This window comes from Cololabis saira, chromosome 9 (assembly GCF_033807715.1).
Source record: "Cololabis saira isolate AMF1-May2022 chromosome 9, fColSai1.1, whole genome shotgun sequence".
In the NCBI taxonomy this organism is placed as follows: domain Eukaryota; kingdom Metazoa; phylum Chordata; class Actinopteri; order Beloniformes; family Belonidae; genus Cololabis; species Cololabis saira.
The window spans coordinates 36,013,725-36,035,456 of NC_084595.1; the positions used below are offsets into that span (position 1 = coordinate 36,013,725).

A 21,732-nucleotide genomic window follows, 5' to 3' on the forward strand; every position below is an offset into this window, starting at 1 on the left:
GCCCATATGGATTACAGGTGGGAACTACATGAAACCATAAGAGCCACACAAAATGCCCTTTCACATACTGCAAAACAGTTTTTTTACTACTAACTACAAAAAGCCTTGTTTCAAGAAAAATGTTTGTTTAAGAATTCTACTCAAGAAAATGTGTTTACACCATTGGCAAAGATATATTTTTGCTTAAAATAAGGTTCTTCTTCTTTATTTCTTCATTGAGCCAGCGTCCCGACACAACAATATACGATTCCAGTACAGCCCACCCAAAGAGAAGAAGAAAAAAATAATAATGAACAACGTAGGACATACGTAGACAGGTTCCTGAGGCTGCAGCCATGGCTGCCCTTACGTTAGCTGAGAAAGGGTGAGACTAGGAAAGAGGAGGGGAAAAAACATCTTCACACTGTTCAAAAACACAGTATGAAGGTGTAAAAAACACCTCAGCACAAAAAAGCAACATACTCACACATCATAACAGAAAAAAAAATAAATTTGGACTAGCTTTATTGAATATCAGGTGTATTGCAGCAGGGGATGTTTTTGCAGTTTAGCTCATGCCTATTTAGTACCTTTGTGTTAACCTTTGTGTGACTTAATCAACCATGAAAATACTTTTTTTTGTTAGTTTTTTTTTAGTCTTTCTAAAAAGGTAGGAAAAAACACAAAACATTTTATATTTCTGTTGAGAAAAACTGGACTTTTTGTGCCCCACAAATGCATGAGATAAACAGTTTGAGAAAGCAAAACTACTTTCCAGTTAATTATCCGCTTGTCTGCAACAGTATTGTCCGTGTGAAAGAAAGGCTGAGGACCCCTTAAACAACAGCAAACAAAATCAATCACTTAGCCTGTGAGACCTCATGAAAATGCTATTTATAAAAGGTAATGGATACCATTATAAACTTTGATTTTAACAGCTGAGTGGTTTCACACCTTTTGCTGTATTATTTCACCTGATGGTGGCGCCACATATACGGCGGTCAAGACTAAAGAGAAAGGCTGAGCAAACAGACAAGTTTATTTATTACAGATTCAAGTTATTTACATCTGTTGTCTTACAAAATGTGGAATGTGGCTGGAGTCAGAGTGAACATTTCCCTTGTTCATGTGGAAAAATGCAACAAATTCACCTTTTTCTTGGCTCATGAACATTCTGATTACAGTGAAAGTGGCTGCTGTCTCTGGACAATGTGCTTCATGAGTTTTGTGCTCAATTTTGGCAGTGTTTTGCTTTCCAAAAGATAAAACCAAGGACTGAGGAATGTGAAACAGAATCACACGCAATAATGCCACAAAAATGCTTTTCTGCTTCCAAGATGAAGTCTCCGAGGGCCAGCGCGGCCGCCTTCTTTCCTCTCAGCTCCTTAATTTCATAGAATTGAAGACAAGGGACCTGCTGTGCTACATCCGAACTTTAGTCTACAATGTTAGGCGAATATTGGCATTTTTTTCTGTGAATTCAGAGTGCAAACCATTAAAAAGGATTCTTAACATATTTGAAATGAACTGTTACAGTGAGAGTGAACTCAAAAACATGTATAAGCAATAAAATCCCAGTGGAGAGAAACAGTTGGAGTCTGTACAATGTGTAGAATGACACAATATCACTGTGGGAATGGGCATCAGTATGGATTTTACATATCAGAAGAAATTAGTCAATCTGAATACAGACATTTGCTACACATGAAGAAGAGCTTGGGCTATGAATATGAATAATTTAAAAACCAAAAAGCATGAATTCACATTTAAATTATTTTTTTAACTACTGTGACTTTAGATTGATCTTTAACCACAGCATCATTTAAACAGCTCCTGCTGCTCTTCTTTTGCCCATCCATTTTTACCAACCCTAAAAAGCCAACTTGTGCTACTTGACAAGAGTATAAAATGTTCTATGTGTGGCTTTCTCTCCCAGATCTTCTCATCTGACAGAGTTTACAAGGTGTTGACTGCTGGTGTTTCAGCTGATATGGACATTATTTCATGTCTGTAGCCGCCAGGACATGCGTGACTCAGACAGCGCTTCCTGCTGAACTCCTTTATCCATCGACACTCATTTGCCCACATCGCAGTAGAAAAGCTGCCTCCTCCGCTGCAGCGGTGCCATTAACCTCACTCCAGACAGCAATACAAGACGCGAAGGGACGGGTGAGGGGGGGTCTTGAAAGAAGAGTGGTGGAGTGATGTGTGGGTGGATGTGGATGAAGATAATCTCTCAGACACTGTAAGGTGTCATGTTGCCATCATAGAGGTTGTTGCTAGGCAACAACATCCTTTAGAGTCATCCTCCGGGTGGTAACTAGGTTACCCCGACTCTTATTATGTTGGTGCGTTGCTGTGTTTTAACGGCAAAATGGTGAGCTGCCCCTTCCTGTGCGTAACGAACTTCCACCAGCTGGTTTGGTCCCGCCCAGGCCGGCAGGGGTTCAGAGGTTACACCAGTTCATCCAGCAGAGTCCCTATGCTGTGATGCTGCTCAGGGGGGGCGGCTATAGGTTTGTTGCACATGGGGCAGACACAGCGCACCTCTAGCCACTTCACCAGACATCTGCAAGGAAAAAAAGACAATTTTCAACAAATGTAGCGGAATAGATTTCAGTACATCTTGATGATTTTTTTTTTTTTTTTTTTTTTAATGACATTTGATTTGTGACCCATGCATGGGTCTAGATTTTACAAGCACCATTCTCTGTGCTAAATGCTGCTACTGCTTGGACATAAGCAGTGTCTTTAAGGCAATGACTTATGACTTCTGGGCTGAGTGATGTTATCTCCTGGACTCACTTTACTGAAGATTTTCTGCATCCTGGACCAAGGGGGATCAAACGTTTTCTTTTTAAAGCCAATGACGACGTGCACTTTCTCAAATGACCACATGGAGATCCAAAGTAGCATTGATGCAGAATTAAACACACCTATAATCTGGTACGAAATAATACTAATAACACTGCTAATTATTATTATTATTATTATTATTATTATTATTATTATTATTATTATTATTATTATTATTATTATTATTATTATTATACAATATATGTATAATATTATATATATAATATTATACAATATACATTGAAGTCTGTGGCATTAAATGACTCGCTATCATCACTTTTAGAGCATAATCAGGTCATCAGGTTTATATTTCTATGATAATATGGTTTGTTTTGGTGTCAATTGCACAAACTGACTGCAGTGAACAGCATTGGGTTGGCTTGTAACAGTCTGGGGGGTGATCAAATCCACATCTGAGCTTAATTCAGCTCATGCTACCTATGTTTCCTTACACACATCAAATCAGTCCATCCATCCATCATGGTTCAGATATCAGCACGAAAACAACACCTGAAACGAGTTGTGATCATTTCTTGCACGGTTGCATATTGTATTGGGACTAGCAGTCCTTGTTTTACAGTATATGTTCAGAATGAATGTAAAAAACAACAACAAAAACACTAGTTAGCGTCACAGGCTGAGTATCTGGATAAGATATAGTTACTACTCAAATATCCCAAGATGTGTTCATGCACCACCCATTTTATCGAGGATGCAAGTAGTTCTCCTGTGTAGATTTGAAGACTTTGGAGAGTCCATTTTTTTCCTTTTCGCCTCCACTGAACTAATTGTTAAAACCCATTTTAAAACATATTATATAAAGTAACATTTCAAAACACTTTTGCCGGAGGAGTTAGAGATCCATTATAACTCATATCAAAGCTCAGAGTGTTTATTTTATGTTTAATTACATTTTAAATGTTTTCAAATACGTGTTAACTAAGCTGTGATGTCATCTAGTACAGAAATACTAGCTATAAAAGTTGAAACTTGGCATGCTTGAAACTGAGAAACCGTGCAAGGTTGGACATAGTTAGTTAAACATAGTAACTATGAGAGTTTCCAGAATTTGGCTTCAAAACCACTCCTGAGAAACCTTTGAGTGACATCACAGAAGAATTTGCTTAAATCTCTTTATACCATCTACGTCCTAGTCAAGAGACAATCCCATGTAGACATAACTTTATAATCACAGCCTGTTTTTGCTTCAAGAACAATATGACTCGCCAATATGCCATCCTTGTCATGTAGAAAGCTAAAGATAATAATAATATAAGAACAATAATAATCTCAAACCAGATTGTGATATCTTGCATTCTACCCTCAAAGTGTGACATGTTGTCACTCTGCATAAATAGTGACTTCTTATCCTCACTACACCAAGCCTGTCTCCCTTTATTTAACCCGTTACTACCTCCCAAGGAGGATTAGGGAACAAGAAAATCCCTGACATTCTTCATCAAAGATGTATTTATACGAAAAATAATCAGAATTTTGGGCCAACAGAACCAATTTAAAAGTGCTGACATGCTGTCACATAAGGGGCTTTAAAGGGACTACTTTTAGTTTTTGACCAGCTTCTTCTGGTGGTCAGATTAATTTGATTGAACAATGATAATAGTTAACCCCTGATTTTAGGGTTTGATACAATAAAGCAAAAAGATTTGGGGGATTGAGGATATTACATCATATAAAACATGATATTTCTCAGTTATGTAACAGAGTCTTCAAGGACCAAAAGCAAGACACTTGTTCCTAGATTTACTGGGTCCTGGCTTGTGTATTTGCAAAACGGTTGAACTACTTCTTTAAATAGACTGATTTCTATACTCTTGATACAGAGCCAAGACCATAAAAAATTATTTTTGTGTTGAAGAAACTCAAACCTCCACATCTAGACACTGAAAAAAGCTTCGGTGCAAGGATGTGCTTCCTCCACAGCATCTTTGGACTGGTTCTGTCTGCTTTGTTTAAACTGCAGCCCCCCCATTATGCCCCAGGACATTAAAACATCACATAGTAGAAATAAAAAAGCATGATTTAAAGTGCAAACAAAAGGAAAGAAGAAATAAAAATAGATAAAATCAGAAGTTAAGATATGATCAAGTTTTTAAACTCAAGTTTAGAAGTATCAGTGCAGATTTGGAGCTTTATTCAAATGCAGCTGAAAATAGGTGTGTTTTCAACCTGGAGGGTTTCAGCTGATCTGAGGTTTTCTGGGAGTTTCTTCCAGACATGTGGGGCATAGAAGCTGAGCGCAGCTTCTCCATGTCTGGTTCTGACTCTGGGAATTGATGAAAAAAACGGATCCAGGTGACCTGAGGGGTCTGGAAGGTTCATACTGGATCAGGAGGTCACTGGTGTGTTTTGGTCCTGGACCATTCAGAGCTTTATAGACCAGCATCAGAACTTTAAAGTCTATCCTCTGATGGACGGACAGCATAAAGACCTCAGAGCTGGACTGATGTGGTCCACTTTTTTAATCTCAGTGAGGAGTGGAGCAGCAGAGTTCTGGATGAGCTGCAGTTGTCTTACTGAGTTTTTAGGTAAACCTGTAAAGATGCTGTTACAATAATCAAGCCAGTAAAGATGAATCCCGGAACTAGTTTTTCCAGGTCCTGCTGAGACATCAATCTTTTAACCTTGATTTATATTTTACTGCCTTAATGTGTTTTTCCAAATTTAAGTCTGAGTCCATCACTACACCCGGATTTCTGGCCTGGTTGGTGGTTTTTAGGTGTATAGATTGAAGCTCTAAGATGATCTGTAATCGTTTCTCTTTGGCTCCAAAGACAATTGAGCCAAAACCTGACAATTGTTCACTTAAACAAGCCTCAGCATGTGCAAAGTAGCAAACAAGCATGAAAACACAAACTCCACTCTGCTTTACTCACTTCCTGTGGAAGGCATGTTGGCATGGCAACACTCCCAGCTCATCTTTCACTTTGAAGTCCTCCAGACACACGGCGCACGTCTGCTGTGTGAGTGACAGATAGGACTGAGTCAGACAGGACTGTCGCTGACAAAAACTAAATTAAAAAAAGTTTCAACTGCTCCTATAAATGAACACAAATCTCACACTTACTCCATGAAGATTCAACTTTTTGGGATCTCCTTTTAAAATAACCTATAAAACAATTACATGGATATTGTTAACAAACTTTAACTTTTTTTTAATAAAAAATGAATAACCCAGATAGCAAAAGATGTTAAATCAATGTTGAATTATGATCTGCTGCACCTCTCACTTTTTATCTCTTTTGTACAATTTTAAATTTTTTATCTTGTATTTTTGCATAATTCTTGTCTGTAGAAATTGTAAATAGGTCATACTTATTCTCACTACCTCAAACTGCTGCACCTTAAAATGTTTATAATTTTTGTACATAGAAATTCCACATTTGTCTATTTGTCTATTTGTCTATTGTTCATTTGTTTATTGTTCACCTTATACCATAGAGAGTGAAACTACCGGAGTCAAATTCCTTGTTGGACAATGATCGAACCTGGCCAATAAAGCTGATTCTGATTCTGATTCTAAAAGGTTGATTTTTGGTTAAAGTCGACGATTTATGGTCAATCAACCATCAATCCATCATCCAATTCTAATGTCAACGTGTAATCAATGTTGAATCAACGTATTTTGTTAGTCGTGGACACGACTTCAACATGGATTCAAGTTTCTGCCTAACCATGTTTCAATGTTAATTCACTCATATTTTGCTATCAGGGAATAAAATGCTGAAAAATGCCAGACCAATTCTTACCTCTCTGTATCCAAACCGCTCACTTTGGGCTTGATGTCGTAGTTTGCTGTGGATGAGGACAAAGCACATGAATTAACCGTTAATGAGAGTGCATTTTACTTTGATAGAAAAGTACACCTAGTTCTAGGAAAAAAAAAAAATCTTCCTTTTTTTCCCTGTTACTAAGAATCTCCATGGGGTGAAAAGAGTGAAAGATTAAAGAGCTGCAGGCCCTACTCAAACGGGGGTTTCCCTTAGGTGGATTTCACACCAGCAGTGTGGTGTGGCGTATGTGTGGAGCGTCTGGAACACAATCATTTTTATTTCAGCTCCTGTGATAAATGACTGCATCCGTCTCAGCTGCAACTCAAACTGATCCAGTTTCGTGCCATTCTGAGTTTCAGCGTGTTGTTTATGAATTCATGCACAAAGTAAATGTCAGGGAAGCTGTTCTCAGCAAAACAGACATGCACAGATAAAACCTTGGATGGTTGTTGTATCGCAACAATAAACATTTCACAAACACTATTTTACATTTGTCACAGACAGTAGAAATGAAGCTACTATGAAGATCATGTTTGTCATTCAATTTTCTTCTGAATAAGTAACAAATGGCACCTGTGCAACTACATGTAAGTGGTAAACACTATAGTTTAATCTACTATATTCTCTGTAGGTAAACGTATCATATGTGGCTAAAAAACATTGGGAGTGGGAGTGATCCCTCAGTCTTGTGTTTTTGATGTTTTTGTATGTTGAACACTATTAGGCATACAAAGTAAAATGCTAGGCAGTTAAAAAAAGTCCATCCATCCATCTTCTTCCGCTTATCCGTTCCCGGGTCTCAGGGGCAGCAGCCTCAGCAGGGATGCCCAGACTTCTTTCACCCCAGACACTTCCTCCAGCTCCTCCGAGGGGAGTCTGAGGCGTTCCCAGGCCAGCCGAGAGACATAGTCTCTCCAGCGTGTCCTGGGTCTTCCCCGGGGTCTCCTCCCGGTGGGACATGACTGGAACACCTCCCTAGGGAGGAGGGACATGCCTGGAACACCTCCCTAGGGAGGCGTCCAGGAGGATCCGGTACAGATGTCCAAGCCACCTCAGCTGACTCCTCTCAATGTGGAGGAGTAGCGGCTCGACTCCGAGCTCCTCCCGGGTGACCGAACTCCTCACCCTATCTCTAAGGGAGCGTCCAGCCACCCTGCGGAGGAAACTCATCTCGGCCGCTTGTATCCGCGATCTTGTCCTTTCGGTCACTACCCAAAGTTCATGACCATAGGTGAGGGTAGGGGCGTAGATTGACCGGTAAATCGAGAGCTTCGCCTTTCGACTCAGCTCCCTCTTCACCACGACGGTCCGGTACATCGACCGCATAACTGCGGACGCTGCACCGATCCGTCTGTCAGTCTCCCGCTCCATCGTTCCCTCTCTCGTGAACAAGACCCTGAGATACTTGAACTCCTCCACCTGAGGCAGGACTTCTCCACCCACCCGGAGAAGGCATGCCACCCTTTCCCGGTGGAGAACCATGGCCTCGGTTTTGGAGGTGCTGATTCTCATCCCTGCCGCGTCGCACTCGGCCTCAAACCGCCCCAGCACATGCTGAAGGTGCCGGTCCGATGAAGCCAACAGGACAACATCATCTGCAAAAAGCAGAGACGAAATCCTGTGGTTCCCAAACCGGATCCTCTCCGGCCCCTGTCTGCGCCTAGAAATCCTGTCCATAAAAATTATGAACAGGACCGGTGACAAAGGGCAGCCCTGCCGGAGTCCAACACGCACCGGGAACAAGTCTGATCTACTGCCGGTAATACGAACCAAACTCCTGCTCCGATCACACAGAGACCGGACAGCCGGGTAATACTCACTAAGCACCCCCCACAGAATGACACGAGGGACACGGTCAAATGCCTTCTCCAGATCCACAAAACACATGTAGACTGGTTGGGCAGTTAAAAAAGTGTTCATTTTAATTTTACCTTTATAATGAAGAACTTTTTTATTGGACTTTTTGCATATAAATAAAACAAACCGTAATACATACGATGTACCAAAATAGAAATTGTTATAAGCACTAGGAAGAAATAGGTTACGGTGTTTGTGCAGAGCAGCGGTTAGCTTAACCAAAGCCAGAATAGCTTTCATAATAAATCAAACCAACCCCAACCACATATAAAAGAAATGAAAGCAAGAAAAGAGAGTTAATAAAAAAGTGTGAATGTGTGCGTGTGTCTAAGTATGGGAGGGGGTTAAGAGTTTCATCCACATTTTACATGAAGGACTGCCAGGTCTTCTTGAAAACATTATCCACAACTGCAAACCTAAGCTTCTCAAGTTTAATATGATTTAAATCCTCCCTAAGCCAACTGTTATGTGAAGGGGGGGGGGGGCATACTTCCACTTAAACAGAATAAGTTTGGCCAATGAAGTTGTAAAAGCCAAAACTCTGCGCTTCAGCTGTTACAAGTAGAGGAGAACCAAACAAAGGGTTCAGGACTAAGATCCATATAAAGTTCTATTGGGACATACACCTATTGCAACTGTCACTATTGCCTGAATAAGTCTTCGCCAGCCGTACGGTGCACTCTGAAAAGAACCTTACATTATAACAAGCCGTGTCTAGCGCACACTGATGAAGAGCAAACCAGCTTATGAATTTGGTTCTGTCTGGTATCAGTGCTCCTTCCTCCTCCTCCCAGGTTCACTTCAGGGGAGTCAACTGGGCCGGGTTGAAGGAGGCAATGGAGTCATAAATCATGGAGATGGAGCGCTTGTGAGCAGAGATGAGGGCGAGCAGAAAATTAATCGGAGACCCGGGCGGATGGTTGGGGAAATGAGGATAGGTAGCTTGGATAAAATGCCTGGCCTGAAGAAAATGGATTAAAATCAGCTTGAGATAGGTTGAACCTGACTGCAGGTTCTGTAAATGTCCACGAAAGAAGCAGTGAGGCTCTCATCAACACTGAATTCAATAATTCAATGTTCAATAATTATACCTTTTCTAACTAACCACTGAACTAAAAAAGTTATACTTTTATCTTACAAATATTTGTTGTTATCTTACCACGAAGAAACAGCATAGTTGGGTGAAGTTGACCTTTATCATGAATAAAAATGGTTAACCTTTATTCATTATTTGTCTCCTTTACCTTTACATTTATTTATTTTATTCATATTTCTTGTATTATAATATAGGCTATATAAATAACATTTTATTGAAATGAATTGAATGTATTCAATTAATGAACGCTCCCTTAGAGATAGGGTGAGGAGTTCGGTCACCCGGGAGGAACATGCAACATTAGTCATTAGGTGTTGTAAATTTATATTGATATTTCTCTGTAACCTATAAATCAATAACTACTATTACCAATGTAGAACTATAAGTACAGTACAGATTTCACCCGCTTCCTTTTTGATTATAAAGGGATAAATATTAATAGTGTACCTGTTCAGACAACATCAGAAATACTCGCCAATTCAACCAAAAATAAGTGTATTGGTATCTGCATGAATTTACATCCATGAACCAACAAATAATCATATTCACAAACAGGCAATGTGGCATTATTGTGATACTGCAATGCTCATTATACAAGGCCGCAGTTTCCAAAGGTGACATGAATGCTGCTGCGCCGCAACGTGAACAACTTTATGAAGCCTCTAAGGAGCCTTTAGAAATAAAAAGGTGCAGCGACTTAATTCACTCAAAGATCGAGGAAACACGGCAGTTTGCCTGCCAGCCGAGCATCGGGGTTGAGGACGCCGTCATCTTCCTCATGCAGAGGTTCCTGTCCCACCTGGAGCGGGCTGGAAGCAACGTGAGGATCATGTTTTAGGATTTCTCCAGTGCCTTCAACAAAGTCCCCCCCTCTCCGGTGAACATCCAGGGAACGGACATAGAGATAGTGGACTCTTACGGACTCTACTCTTAAGTACCTGGCTGTTCACCTGAACAAAAAACTGGACCATAAACATTCAGGCACTTGTGAGATACCAGTCCTGTGCCAAGCTGATCTTTTGGCCTTGGGGTTTGAGGTGGGTGGATAAAAGAAGGGTGCCAGCAAGACAAGTTCCAGTTTTTATCAAAAAAAAGTTTATTTTTAATTTTTCCTCAGGCATTAAAAAAAACAGAGACACATAAACTCAGAGACTGCCTCCCTCTAGCAAAAGAAAAGACCAAGAGAGTCTGCCAGGTGAGCCACCCTCTTAAATAGCCCAAACCAAATTGGTCCAATTGGGCAGCTACCGTCTGCAGGGGTTTACTCCCCTCCACAAACATAACAATTTCAAATAACCAGGTAACAAAAAGACAAGACCACAAAACCTTAATCATTTAACAATAATCATAACACTTAAACATAATCCCACATAAATCCCAAACTGGAAAATGCCAATAAATTGGTACATTTTCAAATCCAATCACCCCTCACCTGTCTGACACATTCACACCTGTCAGCACTCAGCATGAATAAAGGCGTGGTCCCACTGCGGTGCCTCCGCAATGAGACCCAGCTGCCTGACAGCTGCGTAGCATGCAGGTGAGCAAATGCACACCAGTTTTATTGAACAACAAAAAGAAAATGAATTGTGACTAGTCGGTACCACATTGACTGTAACTCAAAACATTACAATAAACCTTCACATGCAAACCTTGGTCCCTAAGCTCATGAGGGTGAAAAATGTGTATGTTCACTTTCTCACAGCACTTTATAAGAAAGGCCAAAGCAGACTCCACCTGCTGCACAGACTGAGGACCTTCAGAGTGAGGGACGGCCTCTCGAGGACCTTCTATGACTGTGTGGTGGCGTCGGCCATCTTTTATGGGTTGGTCTGCTGGAGCAGCAGCATCACAGCAGCAGAGAGGAAGAGACTGGACAAAGTGGTGAGGAAAGCCGGCTCTGTCCTGGGCTGCAGTCTCCATCCTGTGGAGGTGGCGGGGAGAGGAGGATGGTGGCTAAGCTGTACTCCATCATGGACAATGTCTCCCCCCTCTTCATGAGACTGTCAGAGTCCTGGAGAGCTCCATCAGTGACCGGCTTCATCACCCGCGATGCACCACTGAGAGGCATCGCAGGTCCTTCCTCCCCGCTGCCATCAGACTCCACAACCAGGCCTGATCACCGTAGCAACGGACAATAACGTGCAATATCTGTGCAATATCTGTCAACCTCACACACATATACCTGCTTTTTTGCACTGTTTTTCTTTCGTTTCCCGTACTGCACTACTTTTTTATTTTTCATTCCAATGTATATACTGTTTATATTTTATAATTATTATTTTTTACTTTTTTTAAAAATTTTTATTCAATTTCAATTCAATTTTATTTATATAGCGTCTAATACAACAGATGTTGTCTCTGTCTCTGTTAAGTGTACTGCTGCTGCACAAAGTGAATTTCCCCATTGAGGGAGAAATAAAGGATAATCTTATCTTATCTTATCTTAGTAAACGCTGGAGTTTCACATGAAATGAGAGAAATTTCCCAAAGAAAGTCAGAAAGTCAGAGACAAAATTGCAGAATTCATTGTCTTATATGAGCAGCCCTGTAAGCCATTGACGATGTCAGATTTCAATGCTTACCTGAACGTTTGGAGGTGCATTGAAAATGAAAGTGTGAGTGACCCTATGTTGACAAGCATCTCACACCTTTCATTCAACATTAGTCGTATATATGATTTATCCGTTGAAAAAAAGTTTTTGTAAAAGAACACTTGTATCGAATTTGTACTCAGTATTGGCTGATATGTGATGCTCAGGTATCTGAATCAATATCTAAAAGGGAAATAAACAGTATTGGAAAGTTTCTATAATAAATATGTTTGTACAAGATCAATTCATAAAAAGTTATGACAGCAAAGAAAACACCAGAAAAAGAGTTATCTTTGCAGGCATAGCAGGTCCCTTGTTGAAATAGTCCATAAGTGGCTGCCACACATTATAAGTGTGTGTATAAGTGTAATCTCAGGTGTAATCTCAGGTGAGGCACCAAATCTCTGCTTGAGATCTGCTGCACCTGCTGTACCAAGTCTTTTTTAGGTGTGCATCAGCCTCTCTCTCAGACCTCTCAGACCTTTGAGGCACCAAATATTGCCATAATTGGATTGGGGCTGATCTTTTTCTTACAAACATAAGAGATGCCACTAATGACAGACAGCCAGAAGGAGCTCAACCCCGGGCATGACACAAACAAACTTTCACATCTTGGGTTGATATTTGGATATACTGTAGCTTAGCTAGTCTGCTCCGGGAGCAGTGAAGCCTGTGAAATATTAAAAAACGGAATCAGACAATGTCTGATACAAGTGGAGGATGCGTTCACTCTACCCATGTCCAGTTGCCAAGTCACATCTGGATCTGCAGGTTGAGATCCTCCCACTTGGTCTTTATATGGTGAACACAAGTTTGTGTCATGTACAAATGAGAAAAGGCCTTTTATTTGTGGGTCCCTGTTAATACAATCATGAACCCAATCTTCCTCTATAGTTACTAAATAAGGCGCAAAGCATGTCTTAATGTCATTTTGAATTTGCAGGTGTCTGAAAAAATTAGTGTTTGGATTGCCACAGCTTAAATGCTGGATCTCTGAGGGAGGGAGGAAAGAAAGGCTTGGTGAAAATGGGACTTGACAAAAGCGGTTTCTTATATCCAAAGTGTACTCTCAATTGTGACAAAATTCGAAGATAACCCCCAATTACTGGATCAGTTGCGTGATAGCGCTTACTACGCCGAGGTAGCCAATGAGTTGGACGAGCTAGTGTTGTTGTATAAGTAACCACACTGGTGGCTCGTGGTCAGAGGTGTCAAGTTGTCCAGTATGAAAGGGCATGAAGGTTATCTGCCCGGCACCAGGTTTGGTCACACAACACCTCCAATTTCCCTCGCAAGAAATACCTTCCTAATTTGTCATAAGGTTCTATGATTGGGTGTAAAAGCAGCATTTTCACAAGGAAGCCAAGGGCTAACGATCTCCCGTTTGTCAATGAATGCTTAAGGAAATAGTTTCCTTAATAGTTTAGGAATTGATTAAAAAAAAAGCATTACAAAGTGTGAAAAGCTTTACTGTCCCAGTGATTGATAAATTGGAATGCAGGAATTAATTGTTACTAATAAATGTAGTTGATGACACAAGACTGGAAGTCTCCTGGGTTGTTCTGTCTGGACTGAAGTAAAACTAAATATAAAAATAACCACTGTTTTTTTTTTCTTTTCATTTTCTTCACTTCATATGAGGTGTGTTGATTCTAATCTGACTTAAACATCAGGTTGCTTCGCTCAGACTGAGACTGAAGTTTAAATTAGGGGACTGTGTGCAACTAAATCTGCATAACCACTGTTTTTTCTTGTAATTAAATGTCATCACAAACAGTTCTGTCATCACAAAAAAGTGCTCATTTGCAAGCACACATTGTTCACACACCTAAGCAATCATGTAACTACATGCAAAATCTAAACAGATACTTAGACGCACACATACACAAACACAGTTAATGAGCATGTTGGGTCTTTTGAATCTCTGCACCACCACCACCCCACCCCCAAAAACCAACAATGGAGGGGAGATCTTTATCTCTTGGCAAGCCGTGTGTTCAGACGTTTATTTTTGGTCCAATGTTTTTACACAACTAAACATAGACTCAAACGTCTATCACTCTCTGCAGTTCAGGCCTAAAATTAAACGCAGTGACGGCACCTGAGTTGTGACCAGTAGTAAAAAAATGAAAGAAAGTGAGGGGGGAGAACATGTGTGAAGTAAAGGAAACGAGAGGTACATAAATGATATTATTTGTTGTTTTTGGAATGTGGTTTATTGTTTACAGTGACTGTTGCTAGCAGTGCTCCATGTGAACAATGTGAGGATACACGTTTTGCATGTTTGGTGCTTTCCCATCCTGGAGAAATATGTAAAGGGTGTGAAGAGTGGGAGGGGTACCCAAATGTTTATAATGTGCCCTTCATGGTGCCACACCAATCTCTCCAACTGCTGGCACCAAAGACCCACGATCCTTCAGAGCAAAGCGTCTGTTTTGAGGACTTTTGCTCTGGAGACGCGAATCTGCTTTCACACAAAGAGGTATTCTGCAAAGTTTGATTAAAAGTCAGCGCTCGTCCGCAGTGCGCCTCGTGCACACCCTTCACTGATGACATTTACGTCAAATGAACCCCCTGAGACTCCTGTGCACAACGTCTAATACCCGTGTAATGTGCTGGCTTTCCCGCAGTTTCTCCTTCACCGTGTCTCTGTTTGTGTCTTTGTTCTGGACTTGAACCAGAGCCCAATCAGTCACGAAAATGTCCATAATCAATACCTCCACAAATACAGGGGGCCTTCCTTTCTCCACATTCATGGCTCAAAGTTTCTACTACACACCAGCGTAGCAACACTCGTGTTTCAGAAACATACTAAATAAACTAAATAAAAGAAAATGTTGCTTAAAAGTGTCTGCTGTTTCTGCTTTCTGTTTGACAATGTATCAATGACTACGTTTACATGCAGTCAAAATTTGGGTTATTGCTAATATTCCGGTTACTGAAACATTCGGAATATTCCGTTTACATGCGTGAGCAAACAGGGTTATCCCTGTATACATGGTAATTAATCATTCAGGATATCTCGATCAAACCAGCGACGCGCGGAGAATGTGATGACGCAATTCCCGTCATTTCCGCTTCTTCTTCCTGTATCCAAATTCAAAACAAATGCTGCTTCCCGCAACTTTTCGCTCACCTTCTTTTAAATCTCGCTATCCCCCGTACTTTCTACCGTCTACAAATGCAGAAATGTTCATATCCTTCATTACATTTACGAAGTGATTAGTGTTTATAAGAACTTCCTGGACTCAAAAGACCAGGATTCCTTGTGAACAGAGCATGTGCAGAAAACAAATTCCTGTTCCGTTTGATGGGGATATTCCGTTGGCGTTTATATGACCGAATATTCGGGTTTTAAAAGGAGTAACCCAGGGGTCATATTTGGGTTTTTAAAAACCGGAATATGAGCAAATTTGGGTTATTCAAAGGGGTTATTGGTGTTTACATGGCCGTGAAAATTCGGGTTATTGCCAATATTCGGGTTTTAAAAGGGTTATTGAGTGCATGTAAACGCAGTCAGTATCTTAACCTGCCCCCATCCACCTCTGTTCAGTGGAGACTGTGTCCTCAAGCGAAATGAAATATAATAATGCTCACAAATAGTTGTGCACATAAACTTTCATGAATATAACGCAGCTGCTTCCGTCTGTCCGCAGTATGTTGTATGACTGGCATTTAGTCCACGTGGCTTGTTTTACTCCTGGTTGTCCTCTCCAACTGCCCATTCCAACTCGGGCCTCTGATCCTCTGGACCAATGATCTCCTGATCTCAGTGACCCCTATTCAAAGTGACCTCACTGCACCTTCCATGCAGTCTTTCCAGATTTCAGGCTTTCCGTTACATGCACTCAATAACCCTTTTAAAACCTGAATATTGGCAATAACCCGAATTTGCACGGCCATGTAAACACCAATAACCCCTTTGAATAACCCGAATTTGCTCATATTCCTGTTTTTAAAAACCCGAATATGACCCCTGGGTTACTCCTTTTAAAACCCGATTATTCGGTCATATAAACGCCAAACAGAATATCCCCATCAAACGGAACATGAATTTGTTTTCTGCGCATGCTCTGTTCACAAGGAATCCTGGTCTTTTGAGTCCAGGAAGGATATGAATGTTTTGGCATTTGTAGACGGTAGAAAGTACGGGGATAGCGAGATTTAAAAGAAGGTGAGCGAAAAGTTGCGTGAAGCAGCATTTGTTTTGAATTTGGATACAGGAAGAAGAAGCGGAAATGACGGGAATTGCGTCATGATGTTCTCCGCGCGTCGCTGGTTTGATCCAGATATCCCAAATGATTAATTACCATGTAAACAGGAATAACCCTGTTTGCTCACGCATGGAAACGGAATATTCAGAATGTTTCAGTAACTGGAATATTAGCAATAACCCAAATTTTGACTGCATGTAAACGTAGTCAGTGTTAGCACATAAATCCCACGCGGACTGCCAGCGTTTGGTTGCTGTTCATCATTGAGTAAAAATACACAACCTCACTTCCTTTTCATTTTAACTAAAGTTAACTGGGATTTAATGACACAACCTTTATTTTCATTATCTTTTAACTTACTCATCGTCTCTTTCACCTGCTACACTGCTGACGGCATTTCTACTTTCACATGCGTCAAAGGATGACCTCAAGTCTGCACTTTCTGCAGCTAAAGCTTTTTTATTGTTGTTGTTGCTTTTTTTTTTGTTTGTTTGTTCGTTTTTTTCTGTTTTTTATCGGCACTGTACTTCCCCAAGCCTAGTTTTTTCTTGAATTTTCTGCTGGCCAGATAAAATCTGCAGCTGTGATGCGGGACATTTAAGACACCAGTAAGCAGCGAGTCATGCTCCCTGTTTCTAAAAATCGCTGCTGTCGTTTGAATCCCTTAAAGATTTCTTAAGCTTCTCTGACAGGAAATAAACACCTCATTTAATGTATTTTGAGGGAGCCAGTCTGTTTAGATTGAAGTCTGCTTTAACTGTAATTGTATTCTCCAGATAAAAATGATCATCAATTTTCCCTTGCACTCTCAGGATTGTAAAACATCCTCCATCTATTTGTTTTTTCTACTTAGAATGATATTCTTTAGTTTAAACATTAAATAAGAGAAAACATGACAGAAACCTGAATCTGAGGTTTCCAAACCTTCATTAAAACAAAGTGTTCATAGCTGAGTCTCATATTTAATCAAAGGAAGGAACTACATGTTCTTAATTTATTCTCACCATTGTTACAGAAATTCACTCCCTTAATAAATATAGCCTACATGTGTTCTTTGAGTTTGGATTTTTTTCATTTTATCTTTTTAAAGATCCTGCATCTCTGAGTTCATAGTGAGTCTTCCTGATTTCAAAAGGCATTCGGCGCATTTTTAGTTTAGAGAATCAGTAATACTTTCTGATATGTGAGTCAATAAAAATAGCTGCTAAATAAACAGAACAGGGTAAAAGCCCAGAGACGAATCAATCGAGGCGTATTTTCCTCTTCTCCGCTTTTTAGAAGCCATTTATTTCCTCCCTCTCCAACTCTTATCGCACATGTGGAGAAGAGGTCATCTTTACCGGCTCAAACAAGACAAACCTCAACAATTTCACAGTGTTTCTACCGAAGTGTTTCAACCAAAGTGATTCAAAATGACACCTCTGTCATTTTGAATTTCGATTGTTTACTTTCAAATGAATTATTATGGTGTTATTATTTTTTCAGCCAAAGAAAGCCTGCTACTACTGATAATCTGTAATCATGTAACTGAGATAATGCATGGCCCTCTCTAACAAAAGTAACTATATAGTAGGACGAATGTTCTAATTATCTGTATGTTAGATTGCCCACTTCCTTTTTAGTCCAGAGGATGCAGCTGTCATGATTTCCAGAAATGTGACACTTTGATTCATTAGACAATCATGAGACTCGGTCCGGAAAAGCCAGTGGAATTTCTGCATCTTACTTCTGCATCTTACTTACTCTGCATATTAAAGTTTTACTTTGCCTTTGTGGAGGAAGCAGCAAACTTTGCTCAATGACAATGATTGTCAGACGTGCCCTTCAACCAGCAGAGTGATTTCCACAACCGGGTCAGGCCTGTTTTAGATGCAGCGCTGCCTCGGAGCCTGAAAATCACACCCATTCAAAACTACTCTCTAACCTTGAATCTTGTATACAGGGATTTCTATTCAATCGTTTTATTATATAACGTACTGTAGATGACAAAATCCTTATCACTTTTTACACTGAGCAACACTGTTTCTAAATTGTTGAACTATTCAGGCATACAGCTTTACCGGGGTGATGAACTAATTTCCTGTGAGACGTTCAACCAGATGTTTTTTGTTTTGTTTTCCAGTCTTTTATGGCCCTCATGAACATTTTTGAGTGTTGCCTGCTTAAAAATTAAAAGTGAGCAGATATTTTATGTTAATTTAGGACTTGAATATCAAAGAGAGCTTGCGTTCATCTCCACTTTGAGATATTATGGTATCGTGTGATCATGGTATCCCTAAACCAGGGCTATTCAATTGGCGGCCCGCGGGCCACATGCGGCCCGCCAGGAGCTTTTATGTGGCCCCCGGTCATATTTCAAAAAAGAGGGTGTTTCTTGAAATTTTTTTTTTTTTTTTTTTTATAATATTTTTATAACTGGCTACTATGGACTAAAATGGTTGTGCTCAATGCTTTATATAATATTCAAATAAGGAAATCTTGGTGGAAAGTGGTGCTTTGTCATTATGGCGTGTTTTATTAAAAGTAGGTCAATATCAACTTCATTAAGTTTGCTCAATGCATGGTTTCAAAATGAACTTGCATTCAAAATAATATTTCTTTATCTGAATATTATATTTAACATTCACAATTACTAAATCTGGACACAATTAATACATAATTCATATGTAAACTAGATATATTCAAATGTATAATACAAATGTATTATATTTACATAAGTCATCGTCTTTGAGTGCAAAATACATTTTGAAAACCCCCACATTTTCAAATTGTGCGGCCCTCTCCATACAGTTGTTTTGCAGATGTGGCCCCCGGCCGAATCTAGTTGAATACCCCTGCCCTAAACTATATGATTTCTGTTTATTATTAAGAATTGTGAAGGAATACTGGCATAAGTCAAATGTCTATCATTGTCAAGTGAAAACCCAACATCCCACACTCAGACGGGATTTTGAGAGAGAGCCCGAGTGAGACAATAGGAAGCAAACCCCCACCAGAGAACCTTCAGTCACTGTTCGGTCTGATGAATCACTGGTTCTATAAATGAATTCATAACGACACTTCTGCCCAGGACCGCATTCAGCTTGTTAATGGAGCCAAAGGAAGTGACTCAGGGGTTGTGATTCAGAGGAGAGCACTTAGAGAGAAACAAGGGAGATGTAATTTACTGGCAGAGCTCAGGTCAAAGAAACCATTCATTGATCACTCAACACTAAGACATGTTTATGCTTTTATGCTTCAAGGTAATGTAAAAAAAAAAAAAGTCCTGTTTAAGCTGATGTCTGTTTTCCATCTTTTACTGTCACATTCTTATCTGATGATTAAGTTCATGATCAAATTTCTGTTTCGGACAATCACTTTGAAGGCTTTCTTTTCCTGCTGGCTAAAAAGACAGACGTTCAATGTTATTTTGACTCTGGGAGCAACGCAGAAAGAAATTAAGGTCAATGAAGTGGTTTAATGAAACAAAAAAGTGCTTTGTGCAAGCCCACATGTTTGCAAAACAGCATGCATGCAGTGTGGTTCATTTTTCATTAAGAAAAGAAGAAAGAAAAAGAGTATCAGCTGTAGCTCCATGATAGTGCAAAATGATGATAGTGTCAGAAATACTAGCGTTATGAATGTCTATTATTTAGTAATAAGGGAAATGTTTCTGTTGCAGGACATATCAAGGACCTAAGTGGCTGTTCCTGCTTGCAGCAGCAGTTGTGTGTTTAGCAGTTCCCTGAATGAGTGTGGAGGGATGGATGTGTGTTTATTACAGCTCTGTCCTTAGGGGACCATAATAATGCACATGGGGACCATTCTCCCTGGTTAAGCTTTTCCATTCACAAATAAAGTCCCTCCTGTACGGACAGTAGTCTTCTCACAAATAGTATTTAGAGTTTGTCAAACTGAAAAAATATAATCTTTTTTTCACTAGAATTCAATCAGCTCAAGCCTCGGGAGCTACAAAGCTGCTGGACACCTTGAAGCTACTAAACAGCCCCACTGCTCTCATATGTTTCCACCTGACAGACACAAATGACATAAACTGTGCAGCATTTTGTTTCCATTTGAACACGATTTTACAATCAAAGCATAAAAATAGCGTGACACATAATGAAACACTGGCTCATTTGCCAAACACAGATGCCGAGTCATCTGAAGCGAGCTCACGATCAAAAACAAAGCCTCCTGCAGGTGCTGTTTTTTTTTCCCGGTGGTGGTTTTGTTCTCTGCAAACCTTCCTATGCGAAGATTTCTGTGTTGTGTCACTGCGTGCTATTTAGTCTGTGTTTATTCTGAGCTCACTGCTGTCCACACACATTGTTACAGCCAGCTTCCTGTTGCCTCACATCCTTTAGACACATATGCCCCTCGTGCTCATCAGGGAGTTCACAGTCAACAGCAGAAGAGGTCAATGTGCTCCTCTTTTTTTCTGCCTCCCACCCACCCTGTGTGTCTTGCCTACACTTAGACATAATGTGTCCCGACGTTTGAGGACCAAGGAGGATGAAAATGTAAGAATCTATTCATCCCCTGAATGTATGTTTTTTTTCTTTCTGTGAAATATCTCAACTACTCTTTGATGGATCATCATAGGATTAGTCATGTTTGTGCATCACAGAGGAGGAACTCTACAACCCCAAATCAGAAGACCAACAGAGAAGCTGCTGAATGACAGGGATCTTCTAACACATGGTTTCTTAGTTTGGACTGGGAATAGGAAGTCATGTCTGTATGGGGAGATGTTTGTAAAGTGGCTAATGCTGAAAAATAACAGCAAACATTTTGTCACAATTGGCTTCAAATAAGGTGTGAAATTTTGAAAGTCATGCCTTTCTGCCAGTCTGCTCTCTCTGTAAAGGGGGCAACACTTTGGAACTCTCTACCCACTGAGTTAAAATTAGAGACCAATACAAAAGCTTTTAACAAAGGACTCAAACAGTGGTTAAAATCTAATCAGCAGTGTACACATGAATAGTTCTTAACCTGTTGACTGCTTGCTTTGTTGTCTTTTTATGTTTCTAATTGAAAATTGTTTGTATTTATTTGATTTCCTTCCCAATTGTTTTGTTGTTTGTTTGTTTTTTTCATTTTTCATTTATTTATTTTATTATTTTTATTTTTATTTTTTCCATTCTTGTTATCTTAATATTGTATTGCTCTCTATTCTTTTCAAAAGCTGTCTATGGACAAGTGTTGCGAATTAGCACTTGTGCTAAAACACTTAAACAATGCATCTGGTTTGTCCAATGTAATTGCTATGTCCATATCAAATAAACATAAATAAAATAAATAATGTTTTAGCAAACTGACCACAATATTTGTTAACTTAAAAATGTACTAAATAGTTATATCTA

At 39.9% G+C, this 21,732-nt stretch overlaps 1 protein-coding gene across 3 annotated transcripts in view; it reads right to left on the reverse strand.

The window, feature by feature from the left end:
• Positions 1-1,138: 1,138 nt before the first annotated feature.
• rnf122 (ring finger protein 122) overlaps positions 1,139-21,732 on the reverse strand; it is a 31,305-nt gene continuing 10,711 nt past the window's right edge. For 2 of the 3 annotated variants that reach the window (XM_061730047.1, XM_061730049.1), the window contains exons 3-6: positions 6,603-6,648; positions 5,921-5,962; positions 5,730-5,812; positions 1,139-2,548 (exon numbers count right to left, since the gene is read on the reverse strand). In XM_061730047.1, the coding sequence (XP_061586031.1) occupies positions 2,434-2,548; positions 5,730-5,812; positions 5,921-5,962; positions 6,603-6,648 (286 nt within the window). In that variant the 3' untranslated portion in view covers positions 1,139-2,433. The remainder of the gene's footprint in view (positions 2,549-5,729; positions 5,813-5,920; positions 5,963-6,602; positions 6,649-21,732) is intronic. The other variant, XM_061730048.1, reaches the window with a different exon arrangement.